The sequence below is a fragment of the Myotis davidii genome, unplaced genomic scaffold (genome assembly GCF_000327345.1).
Source record: "Myotis davidii unplaced genomic scaffold, ASM32734v1 scaffold233, whole genome shotgun sequence".
Lineage (NCBI taxonomy): Eukaryota > Metazoa > Chordata > Mammalia > Chiroptera > Vespertilionidae > Myotis > Myotis davidii.
In genome coordinates this window covers 1,827,081-1,852,375 of record NW_006285917.1, presented here as the reverse complement: position 1 = coordinate 1,852,375, position 25,295 = coordinate 1,827,081, and the positions used below count along the sequence as shown (strand labels likewise).

The 25,295-nt window shown below is 46.2% G+C and overlaps 1 protein-coding gene across 1 annotated transcript in view; it reads right to left on the bottom strand.

Moving 5' to 3' along the window:
• Positions 1–25,295, bottom strand: part of LOC102759726 (keratin, type II cytoskeletal 3) — a 56,379-nt gene that overhangs the window by 4,203 nt on the left and 26,881 nt on the right. Inside the window, exons 11-16 of the mRNA XM_015559607.1 lie at positions 16,350–16,355; positions 7,914–8,246; positions 3,088–3,302; positions 1,857–1,917; positions 1,250–1,345; positions 165–329 (exon numbers count right to left, since the gene is read on the bottom strand). Of these exons, the coding sequence (XP_015415093.1) occupies positions 165–329; positions 1,250–1,345; positions 1,857–1,917; positions 3,088–3,302; positions 7,914–8,246; positions 16,350–16,355 (876 nt within the window). The remainder of the gene's footprint in view (positions 1–164; positions 330–1,249; positions 1,346–1,856; positions 1,918–3,087; positions 3,303–7,913; positions 8,247–16,349; positions 16,356–25,295) is intronic.

Below are 25,295 nucleotides of genomic sequence, written 5' to 3'. Positions count from 1 at the left end.
ACATATTAATAGTGCTAGAGGGAGATGAGTAATCTTTATCTGTAATTTTTAAGTTTTCTATAACAAACATGTTTGACATTAGAAATAAGAGAAAGACAATACAGGTTCCGGGAGGTATGTTTAGTTTTTAGTCCCGAGCCCAGTAGTGGGGCAGCAGGGCTCACCTTGGTCTGATACAGCGCCTCAGCCTCCTCCTTGCTCTTCTGTGCGATCATCTCGTACTGGATCTGCACGGCTTCGATGATGCTGTCCAGATCCAGGGAGCGGTTATTGTCCATGGACACAATGACATTGGTTTCACTGATGTAGGTCTGCATCTGGGACAGCTCCTGAAGGCATGGACCACAGGCTGACTCCTTCTGTTGTCAGCCTGGGGCCTCATTTTCCCTTTTCTGCCCCCTCAAGGCTTTTTGGGAAAGCCAGAAGCCTGGGCCAGATGGGACATTCGGGGGGAAGTTCTTTAAATTGTTGTGCACTGAAAAGTACCTTACTAAACATAAAGGCACCCAGACCAGGGAGAAGAAAGGGCCTGAACTCAGAGGCTTGCAGTTGCCACCTGCCCATCATGCCACTCCTGTGCCCTGTATCTTTGCCTTACTCTGGCTTGGCCATCACCGTGAGTTGGGCCCTCTGACAGGCAGACTTGCTCCATGAAAGCACTGGGACTCTCAGAGGCAGTAGAAAGAACTCCACTTGTGCAGCCACTCACACTAACTTTGAGTCTGGACTCTACCATGACTAGCTGGGTAACCAAGCAGGTGATTTACTCTCTCAGTGCCTCAGTTGTCTGATTTGTATAATGGAAATATGCCAGCATCGGGCCCAGAGCAGTGCCCCCAAGTTAGACATGGGTGACCGTGGGACCAAGGGTGGTGAGAGTATATTATCCTTCACCACTGCTGTCTTCATCTTCATTCCCTTTAAAGTCCACATGTCCTCTCCTATGGAGTTCTTTAACAGCCCCATTGACTTCCAGGACTGATAAAGATTATTGTGGGTTTTGCCCCTGACCATCCCAGGTGTTAACCTTATTTCCCAGACAGAAGTAGTGCCAACTTCACCTTTTCCTTCCTCAGGGCTCTCCCTGCCTCCCATCTCCAGGGCACCCACCCAGGAATCCAGAACACTAGGTTTAAGGAGTTGAGGTAACTGTTCCCTAGTGGACAATGTTTGGTTTCGGGCCTCTCCACTTTACAACCCATACGTCTTGTAAGATGTGAGAAAAGACAAAGGTTTCTTATGAACTCACCACTTCGAATATATGTTTCAGGAAATTGGCCTCTGCAACCAGAAGGTCCACCTTGGACTGTAGGTCTACTTTGTTTATATAAGCAGCATCCACATCCTGAACAGCAAGCAAAAACAGTCTGACTTTTTGCCCAGATGTTGCCTGCCACCACCTGGTTGGGTAGCCTGGGCAAGTGGCAGAGTTTCTCTGGGTATATTTCCTTGCCTACAAATGTCCTCACTCCACTCAAATAAGGGACCTGCAAACTCTGGCTTTCCTGTCCAGAAGGAAGTGTGACACCAAGCTCTTCATCTTGCTCAGTCACACACAACACCCTAGGTCCCTCCACAGGTCCCAGGGCCATACATAACTAACACTCAAGCTGTCAGTTCATTTAATTTCACTTTCTGGACTCTGGAGAGATTAAAAACCCAAGGATTTCTAAAGATCCATATTAGCATCACTTTCAGACTTGGCCCTTCAGTGTAAGGGCCCCAGCATTTGGGCAACAAGCTGAACCCCAAGGTCACCCTGTCCATCCTTTGGTCATACAGCATCCACAGGAATTCTTCACCCTGCTCAGCCTCCTGGGCCTTCAGTCCCCCCTCTGGGCACTCCCATCCCTCACCTTCTTTAGGATGACAAAGTCATTCTCATTGTTGGTCCTCCTGTTGATTTCTTCTTCGTATCTGTGGAGGGGGAGGTAAAAAACACAGACAGCCTGCAGGGGCTGATGGCTCCTTGAGGGTTCTCCTTGCAGGGAGAGGTTCGGAATTCCTTAAATTTGTACTGTCCTGGACTCTGACTTTCCCCTCCAGGGCCTGCAACTCTCACTGGCAAGCAGCTGGAGCCAGCCCCTGGCTCTCCAGGTTAACAAAGGGAACAATGACCTAAGGTGGAAAACCCAGAGCCACATAGAACACTCCCAGCATGTCCACATTTTATTTGTAAGCTTGTCAATCTCAATCATTTTTTAATTGGGAACTTAAAGTAACCAATTTTACTAAATTTTTAAAGAGAAAAAGATTTCACCTATGATTCTGACTCCCACCCCTGGCCCCCTTCAGTGGGAATGGGTTCATTTCTCCCTTTTCAATTCACACACACTTGATGCTCTATTGGCCCCATGCAGTAAGCATGTCACGGTGATGCTAAGAGCAGCACCCTGCACCCCAGCATGGGAGGGTAAGGCCTCTCAGTTATCTGCAGGGTGCAGGAGCAGCTGATGTAGAATTAGACAAGTCCTGTCACCCCTACCATTAGTATTAATAATAACTAATGCTAACTGCATACTCAGTAGGTGCAAGGACATCCTATGAACTTGTTAAGAATAACTTCATCCAAACTAGTAGATCTTAAAGTGTGGCCTCCAGTCTCTCAGCATCATCATCCCTTGGAAATATTAGGAATCAAACACTTCAGCCCCATTCCAGACCTACCTGATGGATCTGATTTTAACAAGCTGATGCACACTAAAGTTTGAGAGCCACTATCTATCCCTCACAACAATCTAACAAGGAGGGTACTTACTATCCCCACTTTACTAATGTGAAAACTACAGGTATGGATAGATGAGCTTGCAGGCAGCCAGGAAGTGGCAAAGCCCACACCAGAACTAAGGCTTATCGGGCTCCAACATCCATGGAGCTAGTCTTCCCCATCCCCACGCAATACAATTGAGGGCTGACTGGCAGTGCCAAGGCTACCATATGCAGCTGTGCAATGCAGAGCCTGTGTGGCTGTGCAGAGTGGCCCTGCTCCCACCCCTTCCACAGTAACACTGAAGCAGAATGTGTTGCCCCATGAATCATCTCCCTGCCGTGCTTCCCCCTGAGCGCTCTGCCCGCCTAGCGCCTCACTTGTTCTTGTAGGTCTCCACCTCATCCTGCATGTTCATGGCCTCCGAGTTCTTGCGCATCTGCTCTGCATTGAGGAAGTCCACCTGCCTCCGCAGCTCGCTGATGTAGTTCTCCAAGGCAGGCTCCAGGCTGAAGGGCTGAGTCGACGTGTTTAACTGCTGCAGCAGCTCCCATTTTGTTTGTAGCACCTGATTCTGCTGCTCCAGGAATCGCACCTAAAACAAGAGAGCTCCAAGTTCACCCCAGGTCGCGGGTGTGAGAAACACCCCCATGGAGAGGAGGCTGGGCAGACTCACAGCATGCCCAGAGCTCGGAGAATCAGGATGGCCCCTCCAGGGATAGAGAGCTTCCCTTTCTTTGGGACCAGGACACATGAGCACAGTGTGGTTGCTGATGGTTGGCCCATGGCTGTAAAACCAATGAGCCTAAAATGGACTATAAGCTAACTCTGGTGTTAAAGGTAAATCCCTCCAACTGAGCCCTTATTTCCTTTAACTACCTCCATTTACAGCAGTCACTGTCCCACTCAGTTGATCTGTACCAACACAAGGAAATAGTGATCTGGCACCTGAAACAATGGCACATCCCAGGAGCATTAATCTTTGTGGTTGACGCTTTAAGTGACTGAGAGAAAGGGAAAAAGAAGAGGGAAGGAAAAATTTGGTTTAGAATATTACCCGATTCCTAAGCCAACATGCCTAGGTGTCCCCACCACCTCCGCTATCTGCTGGTATGGTTTTCAGGAAGGTCACCTCATTGAAATGCTTTCATAACCCGGACAGAATGTACAAGTAAATGTTCTCATTTTTTTTCATGTTGTGAAATGCATTCCAGAGCCCCAAAGTCAGGACTTGGGGGCTGTCTAGTGTTTGGAAACCACCCAGATTGCTATTTCCTTCATTCACACAGAGAATCAAAAGTGGACATTGTCCAATACTCTCAGCACCTCTTCCCAAAACTGTGAACGGTAAGGCCAGGTATAGGGTCCAGAGAGCTGGCTGGCTGTACAGACCAAGTACATGGGCCATCCTTTGCATGATAACAATCAACCCTCACCTTAACTCAGCCTGCTGCCTACAGCTGGAGCCTCCCGTCCCATGTCCTAGGTGAAGACCATGGGTGCCACTATGCTTTGATCAGGTGAGCACACACACACTCTCTCTCCTGGATCCCATTGCTTGTGCTGTCAGAACCCTGAAGACCCCCCACACAATATTGCACTAAGGAGGGTGCCCAGCATCCCCCACCCGGAGGCTGCCCATCAGAGGGTCCAGCCCTTGTTAACCCTTTGGGTTCTGACTCTAGGCCGGAAAATGTGCACAGAGAACACTGTTTCTCGTGGCTCATTTATTTTTGACTTATGAAAGCAAAAGATAAGGCAAACTAGCTCTCACAGGTTTGTCAGCACAGCTCGAAACACGTGAGAAATTTCTGCCACCTGGCCTATTTTCACCCGGGCGGCACTCCCAGGGGGTGGAGAAATCTACTGAACACTTGTTCATAGCCCCATGTTGTATTGTGAGGACCAAAAGAAAGAATCCTGTGGTCCAACAGGGAATCTCCACATCAAACAACGAGGGTGCAGTCAGACAACCCTGAGTGCTTTGGGATTAGCCCGGGGCTCCCTGGGTCAAAGAAACTGTGGTTCTCGTTAGGCCACACAAACTGCAAAGGCAGAGGCTGACTTCAGGGAGTGCAATTTTAATGGAATTTAACTAGAAAAATCAATGAAAGCCATTGTGAATTTTCCCCAGGCTCCCCAAAACACTCCTGGCTGTGTCCCCCATCAGCAATACTGAGGGAAAGCTCAGCTAACACAGATAAAATTTAGCATCATGCTGAGCTAACCTTCTTACTGGAAAAAGCACATCCCACTCAACCTCTCATGCCCCTCTCCCTCCTGTTCATGGTACCCCAGCCACAGAGACCTCCTGGTGCCTCAGCAGCCCAGATCTCCCCAACTCTTTGCCTGGCTGACTCCTATTCACCCTTTAGGTCCCAACTAAAGTGGTCTCTCTCCTCTCTGCTTTCCCCCTCATCAGCCTGTTTCTCCCCCATGACATCTATCATGATCTGCAGTCTTTTGGCGTTGAGTTGACACGGCCCTCTCTGCTAGCCTTGAGTCCCAGGAAGGCAAGCCCAGGTTTGCTTTGTTCTCCAGTGGACACAGGTGCTGAGACCATGGACACACAGTGCCCAACACAGAGAAAACGGTTTATAAGTATCACAGGCTAATGAAATGCTAAGGACTTTGGAACTGCCTAGCATAGAAGATTCAAGGTCAGCTGAATAAAGAGAACTGGATTGCTCCCCCTTTTCTTCCTGAGGCCCCTTTCAGTCATTAGCAAAAAAAAACACAACAAACAAACAAAAAAACCCTTTGTCTCTATTCCTACTCTCTGATAGACAAGCCTGACACATGAAGGGCTGACTCCATTTTTCATTCAGCACAGATTTATTGAGCAATTATCATGTACCAGGCACTATTCTGGATTCTGGAGATTCAATAATAAACAAAACAGACAAAACCCCTGTTTTCTAGGAGTTTACATTCTATTCAGAGAGACAAGTGTAAAGAAATGCAAAATAAACAGTGTGCCAAATGACTGCAGGGACTACAGGGATGGTGGATAGGGATGCTGGGATGAGGGTGCTATTTTAAATAGGGAGATCAGGGAAGGCCTCACTGAAACAGTGGCATCTGAGCTAAAACCTGAAGGAGGTGAGGGTGGAGGTGGTGGAAAGAATTCCAAGCAGAGAAAATGGCAAGGGGAAAGGCCCTGAGGTAGGACCATGCTTGGGGCACTGGAGACTGCAAGAAGCAATAGTGTGCTGGTAAGCAAGAGGAAAGCTGGAGAAGAGGCAGGGAAGAGGGTCAGGGCCACTGCAGACAGTGAGTTTGCACCCTGGGAGCTAAATTCCAGGCCTCACTCTGTTACTAAACCTTGCAGCTTGAAAGCTATTCCATTTGGTGGTGGCAAAGTTGCCTAATTTTCACAAATGCAAGCCAGAGGTTAGCAGCAGCTATGGGTTGGAGGGCCAGATTATACAGGATCTTCTAGGATCTTGGCTTTTATTCTAAATGAGGTAAGAAGCCAATAGAGGATTTAAGTGGAGGGGTGGTGTGATATTTTTAAGAATAGGTCCCCTGTGGTGCTAAGAATATACTGGATTGCCCAGCTGGCATGGCTCAGTGGTTGAGTGTTAACCCATGAACCAGGAGGTCAGCATTTAATTCTGTCAGGGCACATGCCTGAGTTGAGGGCTCGATCCCCAGTGGGCAGGGTGCAGGAGGCAGCCAATCAATGATTCTCTCTCATCATTCATGTTTCTATCTCTTTCTCCCTCTCCCTTCTGCTCTAAAATAATTAAAATGTATTTTTTAAAAAAAGAATAGGCTGGAAAGGGTTAAGGGTAAAAGCAGGAAACTAGTGTCAGAAGTCACTGCAGTAGAAGCCTTCTCCCTTCCTGCCAGGTCAGAGCCTTCCTGGGTGAGAACTCTCTCTTCATGGTCATCATAGGCCATGCCCTTGGGGAAGAACAAGAAGCCATACTTTCCTGAATCTTGGCCTCTGGGCACAGTCCCACACTGCAAAACTAAACAGATGTCCTATTAATGGCAGGAACCACAATTAAATGAGTCTCAGGAGGTCAGCTGCCAGCAGCCCATGGTCATTTCATTGACCCTCTTCCCCAACCTGCTCTTGTTCCTGCCCCTCCCTTGGTCTAGCCTTGACCTCCCAGTAGTGTCTCCTTCACTTGTCACCTCCTTGCTCCAGTCAAGCGCTCCCAGTCCCTGCCTATGCCTGAGATATGATGATATTCAACCAAATTTCCCATCCAAGGTGATCAGAAGTAGCCAAAAGTACTTTGATGGCACTCTGTTGAGGCTATCTCTAGGCCTCAACACTCTTACCCCACCTCCCCTGGCTCACACACTCTGTCCCACCCCCAGCATTTACCCAGATATTAGAGGCCAGGTATGCAACCCAAAACTGGACCTTGGCCATGGCACTTCTGCTGTCAGATCACAGGTCAAGCTCTGGCCTCAACACAGAACTCCTGTGGGGACTGAAGGAAAGACCCTAAGAATCCAGAATCTTTTGTGCTCCAGGGTGCTTTCCACTACAACCACAAGGGCAAAAAACCTTCTGGGGATCCGACAGTAGCCACCATGCCTCCACCTCTAGACAAACGGAAATGCTGGAGCAAGGTGTTCCCCATGGGTTCAATCAGGAAACTGGGGAAGGGGAGGTCTTCAAAAGCTTCATCTGGCTCATTCTTGGCCCTTGATGGCCTAAAATGAGGAACTCAGACAGAATTCTATTTAGTATCCTGTTGACTTTAGCCCCCAGTGATACCTGCCAGGGCATTCACCTAGGCTCTGTCATGGCTCCTTGAGGACAAGGAGTCACGCTGTGGCACATTGTCTGGGATATAATAGATGCTTTGTAAATGTTTATGGGCTGGATGAATAGATGGATGAATGGATGGATGGATGGATGGATGCATGGATGGATGGATGTATAGTGAATAATCATGAATGGGAATGCGATTGCTATACCATGTATTTTGTCTATTGGGAATTTGCACACCTCTTATCTGCTTTTCTGCCAAAAAGAAAGATAGAGACAAATTCCCTCATTAAGTCAAACTGAGACCTAAATGAGGTACCTGCTTTCTTAAGGTCCCGGGGCATACACATCTGGAAGCGGTTGTCACCACCAAACCAAAACAGCACAATGAGGTGAGGGACAGCAGGGCACAAGGCCCTCTCAGTCATATGGTCGGGGCCCAGAGGCTCTGCCTGCCCCTGAGACACTCACCTTGTCAATGAAGGAGGCAAACTTGTTGTTGAGAACCTTGATCTGCTCCCGCTCCTGGGTCTTGACCCTATGAATTTCAGGGTCCACTTCCAGGTCAAGAGGCTGTAGCAGGCTCTGGTTAATGCTCACCGGTTGGATGCCCCCCAGGGGACAAGAGACACCAAAGCCCCCAAGCCTAAAATTGCTACCTCCAAAACCACCACCCCCAAAGCCACCACCTCCAGAGCCACGACCCCCAAAACCACCAAAAGCGCCACCTCCCAAACCACCACCTCCAGAGCCACCACCGCCAAAGGTCCTGGCTCCTGCAAATCCCCCGCCCACTCCCCCACCCTGGCGGAAACCACTGGAGCTTCTCTCCACTAGGTTAACCGAGATGCTTTTACTGCCACCCAGATTGTAGAGGCTCTGAGAGCCAAATCCCCCTCCATAGCTTCCATACCCACCACCACCGCCACACCTCCCTCGGGCCTGACACACAGAGCCCACAGCCAACCTGCCACCACCAGAGCCTGCAGAAGAACCAAGGCTGTAAACTCGCTTGCTCCTTGAGCTAAACGCCGACTGAGAGCTAAACTGGCGGCTCATGGTTGCTGGAGCATCCAGGCAAGCAGACAAGAGCAAAGGCCCAGCTGGAAGGAGGCAGAGACCAGGGTGGAAAGGAGTGTAACTCCTTTACAAGAGACCTGGCTCACTCTCTATATATACACACAGGCATGGACTGGGTGGGGCACTTTTCAAATCCTGGGAGGAGAATATTTATGTTCAGTTTGCCTGCCAGCACCATCTGTTTCAAACCTCATACCTATGAGTTGCAGAAATTGCTGTAGACAAACTTCCCCAACTTGATCATTTATCATTCATCTCTTGCCATTTGAGATCGGACTGCAGTAATCTCTCACGATCAAGTTGCTGGAAACTCCTCTACAAGTTTCCCCCAAATTATTAGTTCATGTCTTCCTAAGAAACTCCACCATTGAGATGTTTGTTTGGGGGGGGAGGGGTGCCAGGGAGATCTGAGGCAAAGCTAGGGCTTGTCTAGATGCCTAGGGACCAGAGCTGGAACAAGGGTGGAGTTATGATGGAACAAAATTTTTGTCCCTACCCCCTGCTTTTGCTTCCCATTGTTATCATCACCATGTACACCTCACATTTTAATCATATGAAAACATGGTAGTGTGGTCACTGAGTGCAAGTGAAAGCCAGGGGACCCTGTCCAGGACTGCCCACATTGTGCTGGATGCATTACTGCTTCTCTCTATACCTCAGGCTCCTCAAATACAAATAGATGAGATCCCGTAGCACTAAAGGCCTGTGATTGTAGATTTACTAAACATCTACCAGGATCTAATAGTGTCTTCTAGATCAAAAGACAAACTATCCCCAAATCTCTTTTTCTTTTCATTCCCAAAGCTTTTTTAAAACAGAACAAAAACAAACTATCTTTAAAAGGAGATTTTTTTTAAGTATACAAAATACAAGCCCCAATTTTTTATTTTAGATTCAACAGACATAAAGTTATTCTACTGTAAAAAGGAAAAAAATATTAAATTCCTAAATACTTATTCTCAAATTCTGTGTTTATCTCCTCTCAAACCAGTAACAAAGTTCCCCGGACCAGGGCTGGTGTGTGTCCCATCTTCTTGGAAGCACTAACCCAGACAGCAAGCAGAGGGTGAAGTTCATTCAAGAATCATGCGTTTCAGCCAGTGAAAATGTGTGCTTGTGCTTTGGACTCAAACAGATGGTAACTATCATCAGAAACTTAATCATGATGATGATAAATAACACATAATCTTTGGGGGGGGGGAGCCCTAAATGTCCACATTCAGAAAAACGATCGCTTGCTCACTTGGATACAATTATTTTAAATTATCATCCTGGAACTTGGGATGGTGAACACACAATATCAATTGTACACCTGAAACCTATATAATTTTTGTTAATTAATGTCACCCAAATAAATTCACTGAAAAAGAAAAAGTAAAGTATATTGAAAAATAAATACATAAGTAAAATAAAATCATCACCATGGAAACCATATAGCAGCATTGGAAATGCTTGTGATACAATGTTAAATAAAGCTAAATATACAATGAACTCATAAAAATTAATAATACAAATAAGCCAGGCTTTAAAAGTAAAATAGAAAGTAAATTGATTTATTAAAGATTATAGAAGGATTTTTTCCTAATATTTTAAATGTCCGTTGCCTTTATATTTGAGCAATAAGTAAATATTTTTGCAAAAGTTGGGGCTGAAATCACAGCTGCCAACAACTATGGAGATGGGAAAAGATGGGTGCGGAGAGAGAACAAGAGAGATGTGGGGGAGCAGTGGTGAGGAGAAGGCATCCTAGGGCTGGGAAGGGCTCTGTGGGCAGCCTCGAGCCTCCACACCTTCCTATCTGCTCAGTAACTGTTTAGTGGACCATCTCCAGGAGAGTGAACCTGAAATTTACTGTCACAAGAGCTGGTTTCAGCTACCAGCCCTACTTCTACCCACATGTGATCATGGGCAAGTCGCCTACTTCAGAGCCTCAGATAGTTAAAGAAATTAGAGCATCTATTTCTCAAGGAGTCAATGCTGTAAAGCATGTGAAAAAGCACAGAACACTAAACAATCATGAATACAGCTACATTTAGATCCTGGTAGGATGACCAACTGTCTCACTTTGCCTGAAATTTCAGTACTTAAACCAGGATAGTCAAGATAGTTGCTACTCAGTCCTGGCACCTCAGATCTGCACAGCCCTAGTCCTGACCCCAACCCTTTCAGGGAGCTTCTAGTAGGAGAGGGAAACTCCCAGGTACAGGAGACAAAAGGAGAAAACCAGTAAAGAGAGAGGAAGGGAAGGTAAGTAGAACGAGGGATTGGGATGGGCCCATGTAAGAGAGTTGCCTGAAGTCAAAGATTCTGAGCCAGGCAGAGTTGAGAGAAGAGGCAGAGCAAACAGAGGGTGATGAAAGATCCTTAGTTCAGCTTTGGAAACCTGGTTTGAATCCTGACTCTGCCCCTTCCTGACCCATTGGCTTAGACAGATGCTTAACTCCCTGAGCCTGAGTTGCCTGGCCGATAACATAAGGATAATAATACCAGCTTCACGTGGTGACTAGAATGAGTAGCTGAGATCAAATATGAAAGATAAATACAAAGGTCAGGCAAGTGAGGTTCCTTCCCCGTCCACCTCCCGCAGCTCTCCCTGAAGACTCTGTCTAGACCATGTGAGCACACCTCCCTCCCATCCGCTGCAACACTTTTTTGTATCACTCACTTTCAACCCCTGTCATGAAGAATACAAATAATCACCCCTTCACATATGTCTCTACTGCCAACTAAATAAATAGGAAGTTCACCCAGTTTTCTATTTGCTCTCATGCTAAATGTGGGGACTGATTAAATAGTGATAAAATAAAAGAAGAAGCCTCAGGCAGCAGAATTTAGAAAATCTCTTTGGTCTCTGACTGTGATCTGCTGCCACCATCCAATGCCAATTCTCCTGTCATCTGGGTGCCTGGGGAGGGGGGACTGCTTTCATTCCCTTAAGGGTTGAGGGGTGCCCAGCAAATTCTACCAACTGAGCCTTTGGTGTAGGGTGATAACTATTCCTTATCCCCCAAAGAGGTACTTAACCCAAGTCAATATTAGATAGTGGATGAGGTTTCTAGGACAAAATTCTATCCCTAAAGGAAACCCTTCTAGTGATTGGACAGCTCAGTGCAATGGTTTCTAACATGTAACACGTTGGAATCACCTAGCGAGCTTCAATACCACAGCTGCAAGGCCTACCCCTAGAGACTGGTCTGGGGCATAGTCTGAGCTTTGGGATTTTTGAAAGGTGGCAGATGATTTTAATGGGCAGACATGTTTGAACACTAGTGGCCTGGAGGAGGTAGAAGGATGAATGAAATGGCCTCTTGAGTTTCCATTGGGTCTGAGGACAAAAGAATAATAATTATCATCATAATAAAAGCTAGCCTCTTCTGAGTGCTTTCAGTGAGCTGTGCACTGCACTTGCTCTACACGAACAGTCTCATTCAATCTAAAAACCAGAATTATAAGGAAGGTATTCTTATTATTATCCTCATCTTACAAATGACTGAAAGAGACTTGGAAAAATAAAGTAATTTGTTGAAGAACACACAGATGCCCGGCCAGCATGGCTCAGTGGTTGATTATCGACCTATAAACCACGAAGTCACGGTTCAATTCCTGGTCAGGGCACATGCTGGGGTTGTGTGCTCAATCCCCAGTGGGGGGGTTGGGGGGGAGGGGGTTGTGTGCAGGAGGCAGCCAATCAAGATTCTCTCTCATCATTGATGTTTATATATATCTCTCTCTCTCTCCCTTCCTCTCTGAAATCAATAAAAATATATTATTAAAAAAAGAACACACAGATGAAAGTGGTGGAATGAGATCTGATCCCAGGCACCCCTCCTCTAGAACCCACGTGTATTACAGAAGAGGTGGGTCTATGGAGAGAGAGGTGACCCTTTTCTCCTCTCCACATCTCTCCCCACTTGCTCTCCTTTAAAAGAAAAGGGGAGGTCAATTGAGGGCTCCAGCTTGCCCTGCTTGTCTCCCAGGTCCTGAAACCAGAGCTGCCAAGAGGGTGAGGCCCAGGGCAGTTATCAGCCACCAGATCACAGTGGTGGGAGGCAGGGTTGGAGAGGAGTTGCTGGTGTGACTGGCAGGGTCAGCCCCTGCTCCCCATCTCACCCTGCATCACCCAGGTCTGGAGGAGGATATCAGTGGGCAGCACAGAAGTGTGGCAGGGGTGTGGGGCCGAGGCAGGGCCCCTTGGGCAGAGAACAAGAAGGAGAACAAGAATTTCATTCACCAGCCCCTGCCTGGGGAGGAGGGAAGAGCTGCAGCCCTGGTAGGTATGGGGGCCTTTAATCTCCTTGAAATGGGAGCTTTGGACCCCTGGGCATCAGAGGAAGGCAGTAATGTGACAGGGATCAGGGAGAGCAGCCTCCTAGAACTGAATGGAAGCTCCTAGCCCTGCTTCCCACACCTTTAGACCACTGTTCTCCCCACAGAAGAGTGTCAGACCTGGACAAGTGACAGAGACCATCTGCCTGACACCTTCATTTTATGAAAAGGAAATAAATAAGAGGAAAGGACGTGGCCAAGGTGGAGCAGCTAGGACTAGTTAGGTATCCTCCCTCCCAATCCAAAACACAGTGGGGCCTATGAAATGTTGGCCATAAATAGTAATGACCCTTATTGAGCTCTTACAATGTGGAACCTCTGTGCTCCTGCAGCTTGGGAGAGATGGTGTATGGGGAGCACCCCCTATAATTCCTAACATGCCCTGCCTGCAGGGTAGGAAGGTGCTGGGCACACAGGAACACCCTGGTAAATCCTTCTCATTTCTGGGATAGGGTGGGTGTTTGATGCAACAACTAAGCCTTTGAGCTCCTCCTCAGGCCCCAAACCAGCCAGGCCCACACCTTGGATATCCTTTTGACTAAAATTCTAGTATCCACCTGGAAACTAAGGATCAGACATTAAATCTAATAAGTGCTCTTGGGCGAGAAGGCCTCGCAAGGTGTCAGAGCAGCCCTGCATGTTCTCATGGCCAAGGTCCAGGGATAATATTGTTCCAGGTATATTAGGCTCTTCCATCCAACATACTGGAAGTCATGACTATTTATACAAACACTTATGGAGCAGGTAGCTTGCTCTAGTCTCTGAGGCAAGGGGAGCAGCTGCGCAGGTAAGGATCCAAAGGAAAATAAGACTGCAGGTAGACTTGGATTGAATTCCAAGAGAAAGTGCAAGGCCCCAGCAGGGGACAGGGGTCATCTTTTATCTTGGATCAAAAAGGAAGACAGGACAAATTCAAGGTTACAAGGCTATATGTGGGGGGGTGGGGACCAGAATTGGAAATTAATAGTGTGGGGAGGGGGATGTGGGAGAAATAAGACCTGTGAGAAATATTCAGATCAAGTCTCACCCTGCCCATGGTGGGAGAGATTCAAATGCTACACCTCCACTTTACAAATGAGGCATTAACAATTTATTATTACGCCCCCCATTTAAAGAATAGGTAGTTTCCTGAAATGTTGGCCATAAATAGTAATGACCCTTATTGAGCTCTTACAATCTGCCAGAAGTTAAACAGCTGACATCATTCAACTCACACAACCTCATTTTACTGATGAGATTTGGGGGTGGGGAGGTAAGACAGGTGGGGGCTGTCAAGCAGTTTGCTGACAATTGTACAGCTTGTAAGAGGCAGGCCGGAATTATACCCAGGCAGCCTTGTTCCAAAGCCATTTATACACTGTGTCACTTCCTGCTTTCTGAGGCAGTTTAGGGAGGCTTTGGAGTGAGGCTGCTGGAGTGTGAATCCTGGCTCTACCACTTACTAGTCGTGTGACCCTAAAGGTCATGGATCTCTCTGTGACTCAGTTGTAAAACGGAGGCAACTACACTGCCTACCTATGTTAAAATTAAAAGAGCTGATGAACAAAAAGCTGCTAGCACAGTGCCAGGCAAATCACAAGAGAGCATCAGTTTGAGTGACTATTATATTGCTGCACAATATATGCCAGTTTCCATTAACCAAACTGTATTTTTCACCCAACTTTCCTTAACAAATCAGTAAGTCATTGATTGTGAGCAGGAAAACATGGCCCTGTACGATACTGTAAGTCACACAAAAGATGCAGAAAGGCTTTTTCATAATCATCTACTCAAAAGAACACGGCAATGTCTTGATAAGTTTGAAACCAATCAAAAGCATCTCACTAGGCTAAAGGCCCTCCACTGCCCAAGGGGGATGTGTACAAAACAGTGGGTTTGCTTCTGATAGGCCAGGCTGTAGCCCCAATGCAGTACAGGCTGCAGCGTACAGCCCCAGGCTCGCCTCTCTCTGAATTAGACTATTCCAGCTAAGCTTTTCACTCTAGAGCAGGGGTGGGGAACATCCAGCAAGCGGGCCGTATAAGGCCCAAGAAATTTGGTCTGGCCCCACAAGGCATTGGGAGGCCGTATAAGGCCCAAGAAATCATTTGGTCTGGCGCCACAAGGCATTAGGAATGAGTCAATTAAATGTTTGACCAAATACAGTTGGCAAATTTTTAAAATAATTTTGTATGGCCTGAGAATGATGTTATAAATACACAAATAGCCACAAAAACAAAGTTTCCCCACCCCTGCTCTAGAACTAGAACATTCTCTGTGGAAGCTGCAATTGTATGTCGTGTTTTTCTAGGGGGTGAGCATTTGGCTATCTCTCAGCTATGTGTTTATGTGATCACCAGGTGTGTCCTCTCTGTTTATCTGACATCCTTTGTCAGTCTTTGATGCTAATGAGGGCCATGCTATGTAAAGAAGGTACTCATGCACGTACTCATATGTTCCTCCACCTTTTATTTTGCTTCCCCAATCTGTGTGTCCCTGGTTGAGAGGGGCCTCCTGGCCCTGCTCTGAACCCATGCTCTATCCAGTCCTTCTGGCTCTGCCTTGATTCTGTGCTGTGTCCCAGGTAGGGGTGGGAGTGACCCGTCATGGGCCATCCTAAGTTTCCTGTCAGCTCTCATAAATCTTCCTATTTGAAGGCACCATCCCACATCATATCAAACATATTCAAATATACCCTCTGCTAAAAACATTTTTGCTATAAAATGATTTTTGAATTTTTATCATTTCTTTTGAAAATATTTGCCTAGCAGCAACTCATTTTATTATGATTACTGAAGTTAATGGACAATTTTAGAAATACTTAGAATTACTAAAAAGCAAAAAAAATACAAAAAAAAACCCTACAACTTCTTTCAACTATAATGAAATGTTTATGAATTGAAAATCTTACCTATCAAGGAAGTTGAGCTATGCCATTCACAATGTCCAGGGGATGAAAAAGCCCTTCCCCTCCTGCCTGGGAACTCAGAACTTCCTCCCCCGGGTGCCATCCAGCCTCAGGCCAGAGCTGTGTATGATAGGGACTGGTGGTGGAGTCAGGCCCAATGACCTTGGGATCCAGAATGAAAATTCTACCACTGCGTTTGAAACACAATGCCATTTACTGAAGATATAGAACAGAGAATTCTTTTCTTGAAGCCAAGAAGGGGCAAGTAGTGCTAGTGGGAAATCAAAGCACAAGCAAAAGGTGGTAGCCAGGGAGACCTGAGGTTTTCCCATAAGTGAGTGGGGCATGTGGTTGGGTGGTGACAGGGCCAAGCTCCTGACTGTGTCGGGGTAGGTGGATTTCAACCTTTGGGTTGTGCCGAGCCTTCTGTGAAGGTGGGGTTCGGGGCCCAGGTCAGAAGGGTTGGGAAATGGGTCCCATGGGTCTGTGGAATAGCGCACAGAGCTGGGTGTGCAGGCAGGGAAGGGGACTGGAGGCCTGGAGACACCGTGGGCGCCACATTCAAAATTTGTGTGGGATCGCTGGCTCTGGGAGGAGTTTTGTGAGACCTTGACCAGACCCTGACCGAGTTGCTGCTGCTGCTGTACCAGCTGACAGCGCATGAGCCCCCGGAACTGGAGAAGCCACTGCTCCCCACGGAGCTTCCACCCTGCGGCTGACCCGGCCACTGTGGCCCCCACTGCCCAAGGCCCTGCTGCCCAGACTTCCTCGGTCCCCAGCTCCTCCTCCCAGGGTGCTGCTGCCTCCGCCACCTTGGTGTTGCGGACCACCTCTGCAAAGAGTATTTGAGTTCAGGGAACCCGTGGGAGGTCTGCCCAGGAGGGCCCATCCCCACCCATTCCGGGGAGCCTCCCCCCTCTGCTCCCTACCATCCCTGGGCACTGCCCACTGAGATTCCACAGAGGGTAGGTAGAGCAGGCCTCAAGAGGGGGAGGGAGGTTGGTCCTTTGGGACCCAGAGCCACTGAGTTACACTCTGGACACTACTCAACAGCTCCTCCCAGCTTGCAGGTGTCTGATCTAACACCAACAGTGACCCACATTATTCCACGAGGAGCAACTCCTTCCCAGAGAAAGAGCCCGGTACTCACAGAGGCTCACAGAACTCTGGCATTCCCAGACATCCTGATGGAAAACCAGACCTCAGGGTTAGCAATCTGCACCAGGTCCTCCCTCTCCCTAAATCACCTTGATTAGGTCAACAGCAGTGAAAGCCTTGGTCCCCAATTCTTTCCTACTTCACCTGAGCCCTGGCCAGGTGGCTCAGTTGGTTGGAGCTTCTTCCTACACCAAAAGGTTGCAGGTTCAATTCCAGTCACAGCACATGCCTCGGTTTCAGGTTCCATCCCATATCAGGGCATGTAGGGGAGGCAACCGATGGCTGTTTCTCACATCAATAAAAATCAATAAAAACATATCCTCAGGTGAGGACTAACAAAATAATAATAATAATTTTTAAAAAAGAAATACACTGGATAGGTGTTCAAATAATCATGACACATATCCCTCTTTCTGTTGGGTAAGGTTGGACTTACATGATTATTCTTTTCCCCTAACACTCCTCCAGAAGATTATTTCTGGGTCAACCCAACCTCTCCTCACTGGTCAGGATCCTCTTCATTCAACAAACATTACTTAAACCCACATGTGCCAGAGCCTATACTCAAGTGCCAGCCTACAGGAACCCACTCTTCAGAAACCTACAATCAAACCAATAATAAAGAAGTGGCCTGGTAATCACGAATAGGATGATCAGAGCTGGCATTTATCCTGATCAACAAGGAAGTGTCTTCATCAAGAGCATGGAGTTCAAGGCTGGGTTGTTAGTTCCTGAGACATGGCATTTTTCACAACAGCAATTCCATTGTCAAAGTCACTGCAGATTTGGTATCTCCAGAGCATGTTAAACAAGGACCTGGCTTACTCAGGAGTTCTGTTATCTGCTAGAGACCCACACCAACTGGGATGATGATGACAGATGAAGAGTGTCACCTGCTGCGCTGTGGAAGAGGCAGGTGCTGTCGGAAAGCCAGCAAGTCCAGTTTGGGCAACCCGCAGGGTCCTGGAGACACCTTTCCTCCCCCCAAGGGAAGTGACTCCTTGGAGGTGTTTGAATTCTTTAGGCAAAATTCCTGTGGACTTTGAGATTCACGTTACCTCCTCTTTCTTTTTGTTTTAACTGTGCCCGACTTTTGAGGGGACTCTGTCTAATGTGTATTTCTAGTGTTTGCAGTAACTATTTATAAAACGTGCATCCTTAAAACTGTGACTTCTCATCTAGTGTAGATCTTTCACTGACCTGTAAAAACAACCTCTCACCAACCCTGGAGCAATACCCGCAGCTATGCCTGGGCTACGTAGCTGGATAGTTCAGTCAGACTGCATTTATAACTATTGGTAATAACTCGGTCAGACTTCCTTGGATTGCATTTTGTCTCGTGTTTGTCTGAGTACCCTCCTCCTCTGCCCTTTAAGATTCAAAATAGCAATGAAGGAAAACAACAGCTAATGATGCAATTCTCAGAGTATTACAGAGGACTGGCATTATCTAGCATGAAGCAACTACTGTACAATTCTAGGGGTGAATCATCTTTATCAAATAAAGTTTTTTATTTCAATGAAAAAAAAAGAAGTGACCTGAGAATAATATTTATGCCTATGACTTCTCTTTGCAGACATGTTTTACAGCTAAAACATAAGGCATGAAGGTAGGGAAATCTATCCAAGATAAGATTCTGAAGGGGTCATTATTGCACAGAAAACAACTTTCCTGGATGTCTAGCAGCATCTTGAAGCCCTTACAATGAGGAGCTGGGCCTGCCAAGGGCTACCACCACCTCCAGCAGCACTCACATGCACACACACAGTGTCTGGCAGCAGGCTCAGGCAGGAAAGCCATCAGGTATCTGGGCCTCCTGGGAACCAGAGGGACTCCCACTAACCTGCACCCCTCATCCTCTAGTAGGGTTTGGTAGGTGGTAAGCTCAATGTCCAGGGCCAGCTTGACATTCATCAGATCCTGGCACTCACGTAAAAGCCAGGTCAGGTCCCCTGACTCAGTTCTGCCCCCAATCAGGAGCCCAAGCTTGTGGGGCAGATATGCAAGACCCAGGCATCTGGAAAAGGCCCCCTGTGTGGCCCCACAGAGGATCCCATGCTTGTTCCTCTCCAGAGCCCTGACTCGGAACAATTGACTCCAATTGGATCATGTTTGGGAAATGGCAGTTGAAAACAGAATGCTGAATAGGAGGAAGAGGCACAAATAGGACCCTCACCTGTCCAACCATGGTCCTCAGGAGAGTACTTTGCACTATTTCTCGAGCAGACAGAAGAGTTTGTGCTGCACCATCTCACTGCTTTCCTGTCAGGGTCGTGGGTTTGATTTTACAAGCTGAGGAGACACAGAGCTACGAACAACCATGACACTAAGCAGTTCATTGCTCATGACCTTTGCCGCCTCCCAGCCTGTAAATGAGGCCCTACTACGAAGCTACTCCTTCCTCCCCCTTTCTATCCCCCAGCCACCACTTCCTGAGCACCAATCTGTGCTGGGCATTGCACTGACCTCTCTGACTGGCTCTCCCTCTGTCCTAATGATCAGGAAGAGTCCTCTGACTTAAAACCCTTCTCCCCCTTTTCCTTACACCCCAAACCAACCATCATTTAGGAACCAGCTAGCAGCCCAGCCCTACCATGATGCTTATGTGACCATCCTGGCCCTTTGAGCTCTTCTGTCCTACAACTTCTGGGACACCCATTGCCTCTACCATGCCCATTAGTCAAATAGGAATGTCTTTCTTCACTTCAACCAGTGTGGAAACCCTTGGAGAGCAGGCCTCAGGCCTGGGACAGCCCTCCATGCATCAGCACCCAGCCTGCCTTGTAAACTTGGGAAATTCTTGGTTCCCCCAAAAAGCCAAGCCACAGCCTCACAAGCATAGGTGCCAACATTTAATCATATCTGACATTTGTGGAGTGTCAACTTTTTAAAACCCTTTCACTTGTCTAAGCCAACAAACAAATGGGAAAACACTCCACACAGAGACACACACCCTCTTATGACTCATAGGCAAAATACTTCACACAACCTGTGACCGCAAATGAAAATGACAAGAGCATTAAGCATGAACTGGTTTAAGATCTAGTGCAGCCAGAAGGTAGATGCTGCCCCAACCTAACCAATGACTGTTTTTTGCCAAAAGGCATGAAAAATAGAGCAGGGAGTGAGGGTCAACCACAGTGTTCAGAGAACTCAGGCAGGAGTGTTCAGCCCTTGTTTCTCCTGGGACTTCATTCTCCCAACGGACACAGCATGGACCACAATTTATTCAGTCATCTCTCCAAACATCCATGCAATCTTTTGTTAAGCACCAACTTGTGTCAGGCACCGGGCTAGCCAATAGAAACACGATAATACACAAGACAGAGTCCATGGTCTGGAGGAGCTCACAGTTGTTGGGAGGAGTTAGCCATGTGCACAACTTCTTACATCCCATTCAAGTCAGTGTTTTTGAGAGCAGATCAAACAAAGTCCTATGGTCATAAGAAGAAGAACAGCTATTGAAAGCATCATAAAGGAAGTAATTTTGAGTGGGGTTTTGAGAGATGAGTAGGAGTGGGCCCACTGGGTGGAGAGGAAAACACTTCAAATATGGATGAGGGGGTGGGTGTTTGTGAGAGATCCCACATGCCTGCAGACTAGGGGGCAAGGAAGAGGAGGACAGGTGATGGGAAAGGAACTGAAGGTGTAGGTTGAAACTGATTATGATGTTCTCTCTGTGCTATGCTGCAGAATTGGGACTCCATGTTAGCTGCACATCGGGACCACTGGGCAGCTTTTTTAAATTCTTGTATTATTATTATTCATTAATTATTGTAGTATTTTCTTTTTTATTGTTTACACTTGCAGACATCCCCCATTCTTCTCCCCTTTATCCACCTCCACCCAGGCCCTGCTCCTTCTCCTCTGGCCTTCATCACACTGTTATCTGTGTCCATGAGTTAAGCATATATATTTTGGAGGTAATCTCTTCACCATCTTTCATCCAGTACCCCACTCCCCTCCCCTCTGACCTCTGTTTCATGGATCCATGCCTCTGGTTCTATTTTGTTCATCAGTTTATTTTATTCATTAGATTTCACATAAAAGTGAGATAACATGGTATTTGTCTTTCTCTGACTGGCTTATTTTGCTTAGCATAATAATCTCCAGGTCCATCCATGCTGTTGCAACAGATAAGAGTTCTTTCTTTTTTTACAGCCTTGTAATATTCCATTCCAGTTAGTATTCCATGTGTAAATGTACCACAGCTTTTTTATCCACTCATCTACCAATGGGCACTTGGGCTGCTTCCAGATCTTGGTTATTGTAAACAATACCAGTATGAACATAGGGATACATATATTCTTTCTGATTGATGTGTTGGGATTCTTAGGCTATATTCCCAGATGAGGGACCACTGTGTCAAAAGGCAGTTCATTTTTAATTTTTTGAGGAAACTTCATATCCTCAAGGTCCACTCTTGACCTCCTGAATCAGAATGTTAGGGAATGTGGCCCAGGTATCTGTATTTTTTAAAGCTACATTTTAATTCAGATGAACGAATTCCTATAATTAATTCAGATGAACTAATTCCTATAATGTAAGTAACTTAATTTAAAGAGAAAAATTCCACATTTTTGTGAAAGACTGGGGGAACAATAAGAGTCACTAGTCTTGTCTTCAAACCAGATGTAGAGTTTTATCTAGTCCCAGAGGCAAAATATTTGCAATGCATGTAACTGGTGGATCTCAGAAACATGGTGATGAGTGAAAGAAGCTTGATACAAAAATAATATATTCTGTGTGAAATTCCATCTATGTGAAATTCTACAAGAGGCAAAAGTGACAGGAAGCAAGCCCCAGCCTGGGCCTCAGGGCTGGTGGGTGATTGACTGCAAAGGGGTGTGGGAGAGCATTCTGGAAGATACCCTGTATTTTGAAAGTGGTTGCAATTATAAGAATGCATACATTTGTCAGAATTCATTGAAATGTACTCTGAAAATGGGTGCATTGTTATTGCATGCAAATTATACCTCACGTAGGTTTATTTTTAAAAGGGGACAGGAAAAAAGAAAGCAAAAAAAAGGGAAAGGACAGGAAGAGGAGACAGCTAGGACAGAATATTCACATTAAAGATAATACGAGCTCCGCCAAGACCAGTTTGGCTCAGTGGATAGAGCGTTGGCCTGAGGACTGAAAGGTCCCAGGTTCGATTCCGGTCAAGGGCATGTATCTGGGTTGCGGGCACATCCCCAGTAGGAGATGTGCAAGAGGCAGCTGATCGATGTTTCTCTCTCATCGATGTTTCTAACTCTCTATCTCTCTCCCTTCCTCTCTGTAAAAAATCAATAAAATATATTTTTTAAAAAAAAGATAATACGAGCTCTAAGCTGTTCTTTGGAATAGCTATTCCTAGGAACTTTGCTATATTTATTGGTCCCTATATATACCAGACCATAAGTCCCTTAAGGGGACAGCCATCTTATATTCATCTCTGTAGTCAGCAGGCTATTGATACATGGACTGAATTAGTGCTAAATGAATAGAATGGAAGTAGGCAAACTCACCCAGGAATAATTCGTAGCATGAAAAGAACAATAGATCAAAGAAGGAACCCAAGGGAACATCAATGCTTAAATAGTTTTTATGTTATTTTTCATTATAGAATATTTCATCTATACATAAAATAACATAACAAACACCTATGTGCTCATGACCAAGATTAAGCAACCAGCTGGCCATCTCTCTTTTAATAACCACAGTGTTATAGAATCCCCAATTTGAGATCCATGTGGAAAAACACCATACACATAAGTCAACTGCAGATCTAAATGTGAAAGATAAACAGTAAACCCTTTAGCAGACATCAGAGAATGTCTTCATAACATTAAAGTATAGAGCAGAGTACAAGACACAAAAAGTACCAAACAAAAGAAAAAGAATCTGGTTAATTTGACTAAGTAAAATTAAGTAACTCCATTTATCTAAAAGCTCCACTAGAGAGTAAAAAGGCACCCTAGCAAGTTTGACTCAATGGATAGAGCATCAGCTCACAGACTGAAGAGTCACAGGTTCAATTCTAGTTAAGGGCACCTACCTTGGTTGCAAGCTCAATCCCTGGCCCTGGTCAGGGCATGTGTGGGAGGCAACCAATCGATTTGTCTCTCTCCCATCAATGTTTCTCTCTGAGTGTCTCTCCCCCTCCTTTCCACTCTCTCTAAAAATCAGTGGGAAAAAATATCTTCAAATGAGGATGAACAAACAAACAAAAAAAGAGTGAAAAGGTAACCCACAGAGTGGGAGAAAATATTCATATATCAACAAAGAACTCATATCTATAAAACACATATTAAACCTCTGGCTGGTTTGGCTCAGTGGATAGAGTGTTGGCCTGCGGACTGAAGGGTCTCAGGCTTTATTCTGGTCAAGGACACATGCCCGGTTTGCAGGCTTGATTCCCAGTGGGTGGGGGGAGGAGGAGCATGTGGGAGGCAGCAGATCTATGATTCTTTCTCATCATTGATGTTCTATCTCTCTCTCCCTCTCTGAAATCGATAAAAATATATTTTTTAAATCTGTAAAATAGCAAGAAAAATATAGAAAACCCACCCAATTTAAAAAAATGGGCATAAGATAGGCACAAAAGAGGATATTCAAATGGTCAATAAATATATGAAAGGAGCTCAACATCATTAGCCACTATGGAACATGCAAATTAAAACCACAAAGATATATAATAGTACCCACTCCAAAAAGGCTAAAATACAAAAGAAAGAAAATACCAAGTGTTAACAAGAATGTGAAGCGATCAGAACATTCCTACACTGTAAGATGATGGCCTTGGCAAGCTGTTTGGAACATCTACTATAGCTGAACATACCCAAAGGCTATGGACATAGCAATCCCATTCCTAGGTAGACACAAAGCAATGAGTGCATGCCCGTGTTCACCAGACATGTGCTAGATTATTCAATGCAGCATTGTTCATAATAGCTGAAAACAGGAATCAACCATGTCTGTACATCAGTATTAGAATATGTAAATAAACTGGGGCTTAGTCACACGATAGCAGACTAATGAGAATGAATGGTGTACACCTGCACAACTGGTTTTGGACCAAGCTTGCTATATTGTATTAAGAAAAAATAGTACAAATACAAACTGTATAATCTTATGTGTATAAAGTACAAAATCATGTAAAACTTACCTTTGCTGTTAGAATGGCAGTTTCCTAGGGTGAGGTGGGTTTGGGGAGTGGTTGGAAGGGAGCCAGGGTAGGGGAGCCTGGATCATGAGAATATTTGTTTCTTGCTCAGGGTGCTGGTTATGTGGGTGGGTTCAGTTTATGAAAAGTCATCAAGCTGAACACATGAGGTCTGTGCTCTTTTCTGTATGTCTATTATAGTCCAAAAACCATGACTTTTTTGGACATTTTTTTCAATGTTGCAGAACTCGAACATTTAATGGTAGACAGAAGAAGAGAAGACCACAGAAGTACCTGAGCAGGCCAGGCAATAGAGGCACAAGAAAATAAGGAGGAAAGGGCTGAACAACATTGGCAGAGCTTCAGAGGATTAAGAAAATAACAAAAATAGGCCACAGTGTGGAGCTTGATGCAGTCCCTGGAGACCTTAGGGCGCAGAGTCAGTGGGTGGGCAGAGCAAGATCCTGGTGGGAGAGCACAAGGTGAAGGAGATGTGCTGGGCAAACTTGGCATCTTCTTGCTCCTCCCCAGAGGAAGTGAAGTTTCGGGAAAGGAGACCCTGGAGTCCCCTGCTGAATCAAACCCTCCTTATCTCTGGACAGTGAGCACACTGCCCCAATGGCAGAATTCTCTACCATTCCCCACCCTGATCCATGGGGCTCCCCCCCCCCCCGCCGCCCCCAGCCAGCTCCCTGCATGATTCAACAGAGCCAAAACCACCCAGATCACCAAACGAATGCTCAGCTCTGGTGGGAATTAGTAAGAATGCTGGAGAAGTGACCTGATTTGTCGTCATCAGGAATTTATTATAACCGGATTGATCTGCCTTCTCACTCTGCACCAGCCACTGGGATTCTGCATTGACTTTGCTGTGCAGACACTACTCAGTAATAGCGTTGCATTTCCTAGGGAATATTGCATTGTGACCAAATAGAGAATTCCAACTCACATCCTTCCCAATTACCTATACAGTATTGAATGGGAGGATGGGGGTGAGAACATGGAGAAGGTTCTCTGTTCACAGAGAACTCCCCATCTGAGGAGGAAAGCGGGAGGCACACCCAGGACATTGAGAGTCACAGAGAGCCAGGAGCTTCAGGGCATGTGTTCAAGATAACTTTAGAGAGATTTTCCTCCACACCCACTCACCATGAGACCTCAGGGGCCAGCAAGGCTTTACTAAGAGCACATTATGACAGACTAACTGTCTCATTGTTATTGCGGGCAGCTTGCCTGGTACATCAGAGGATACTAT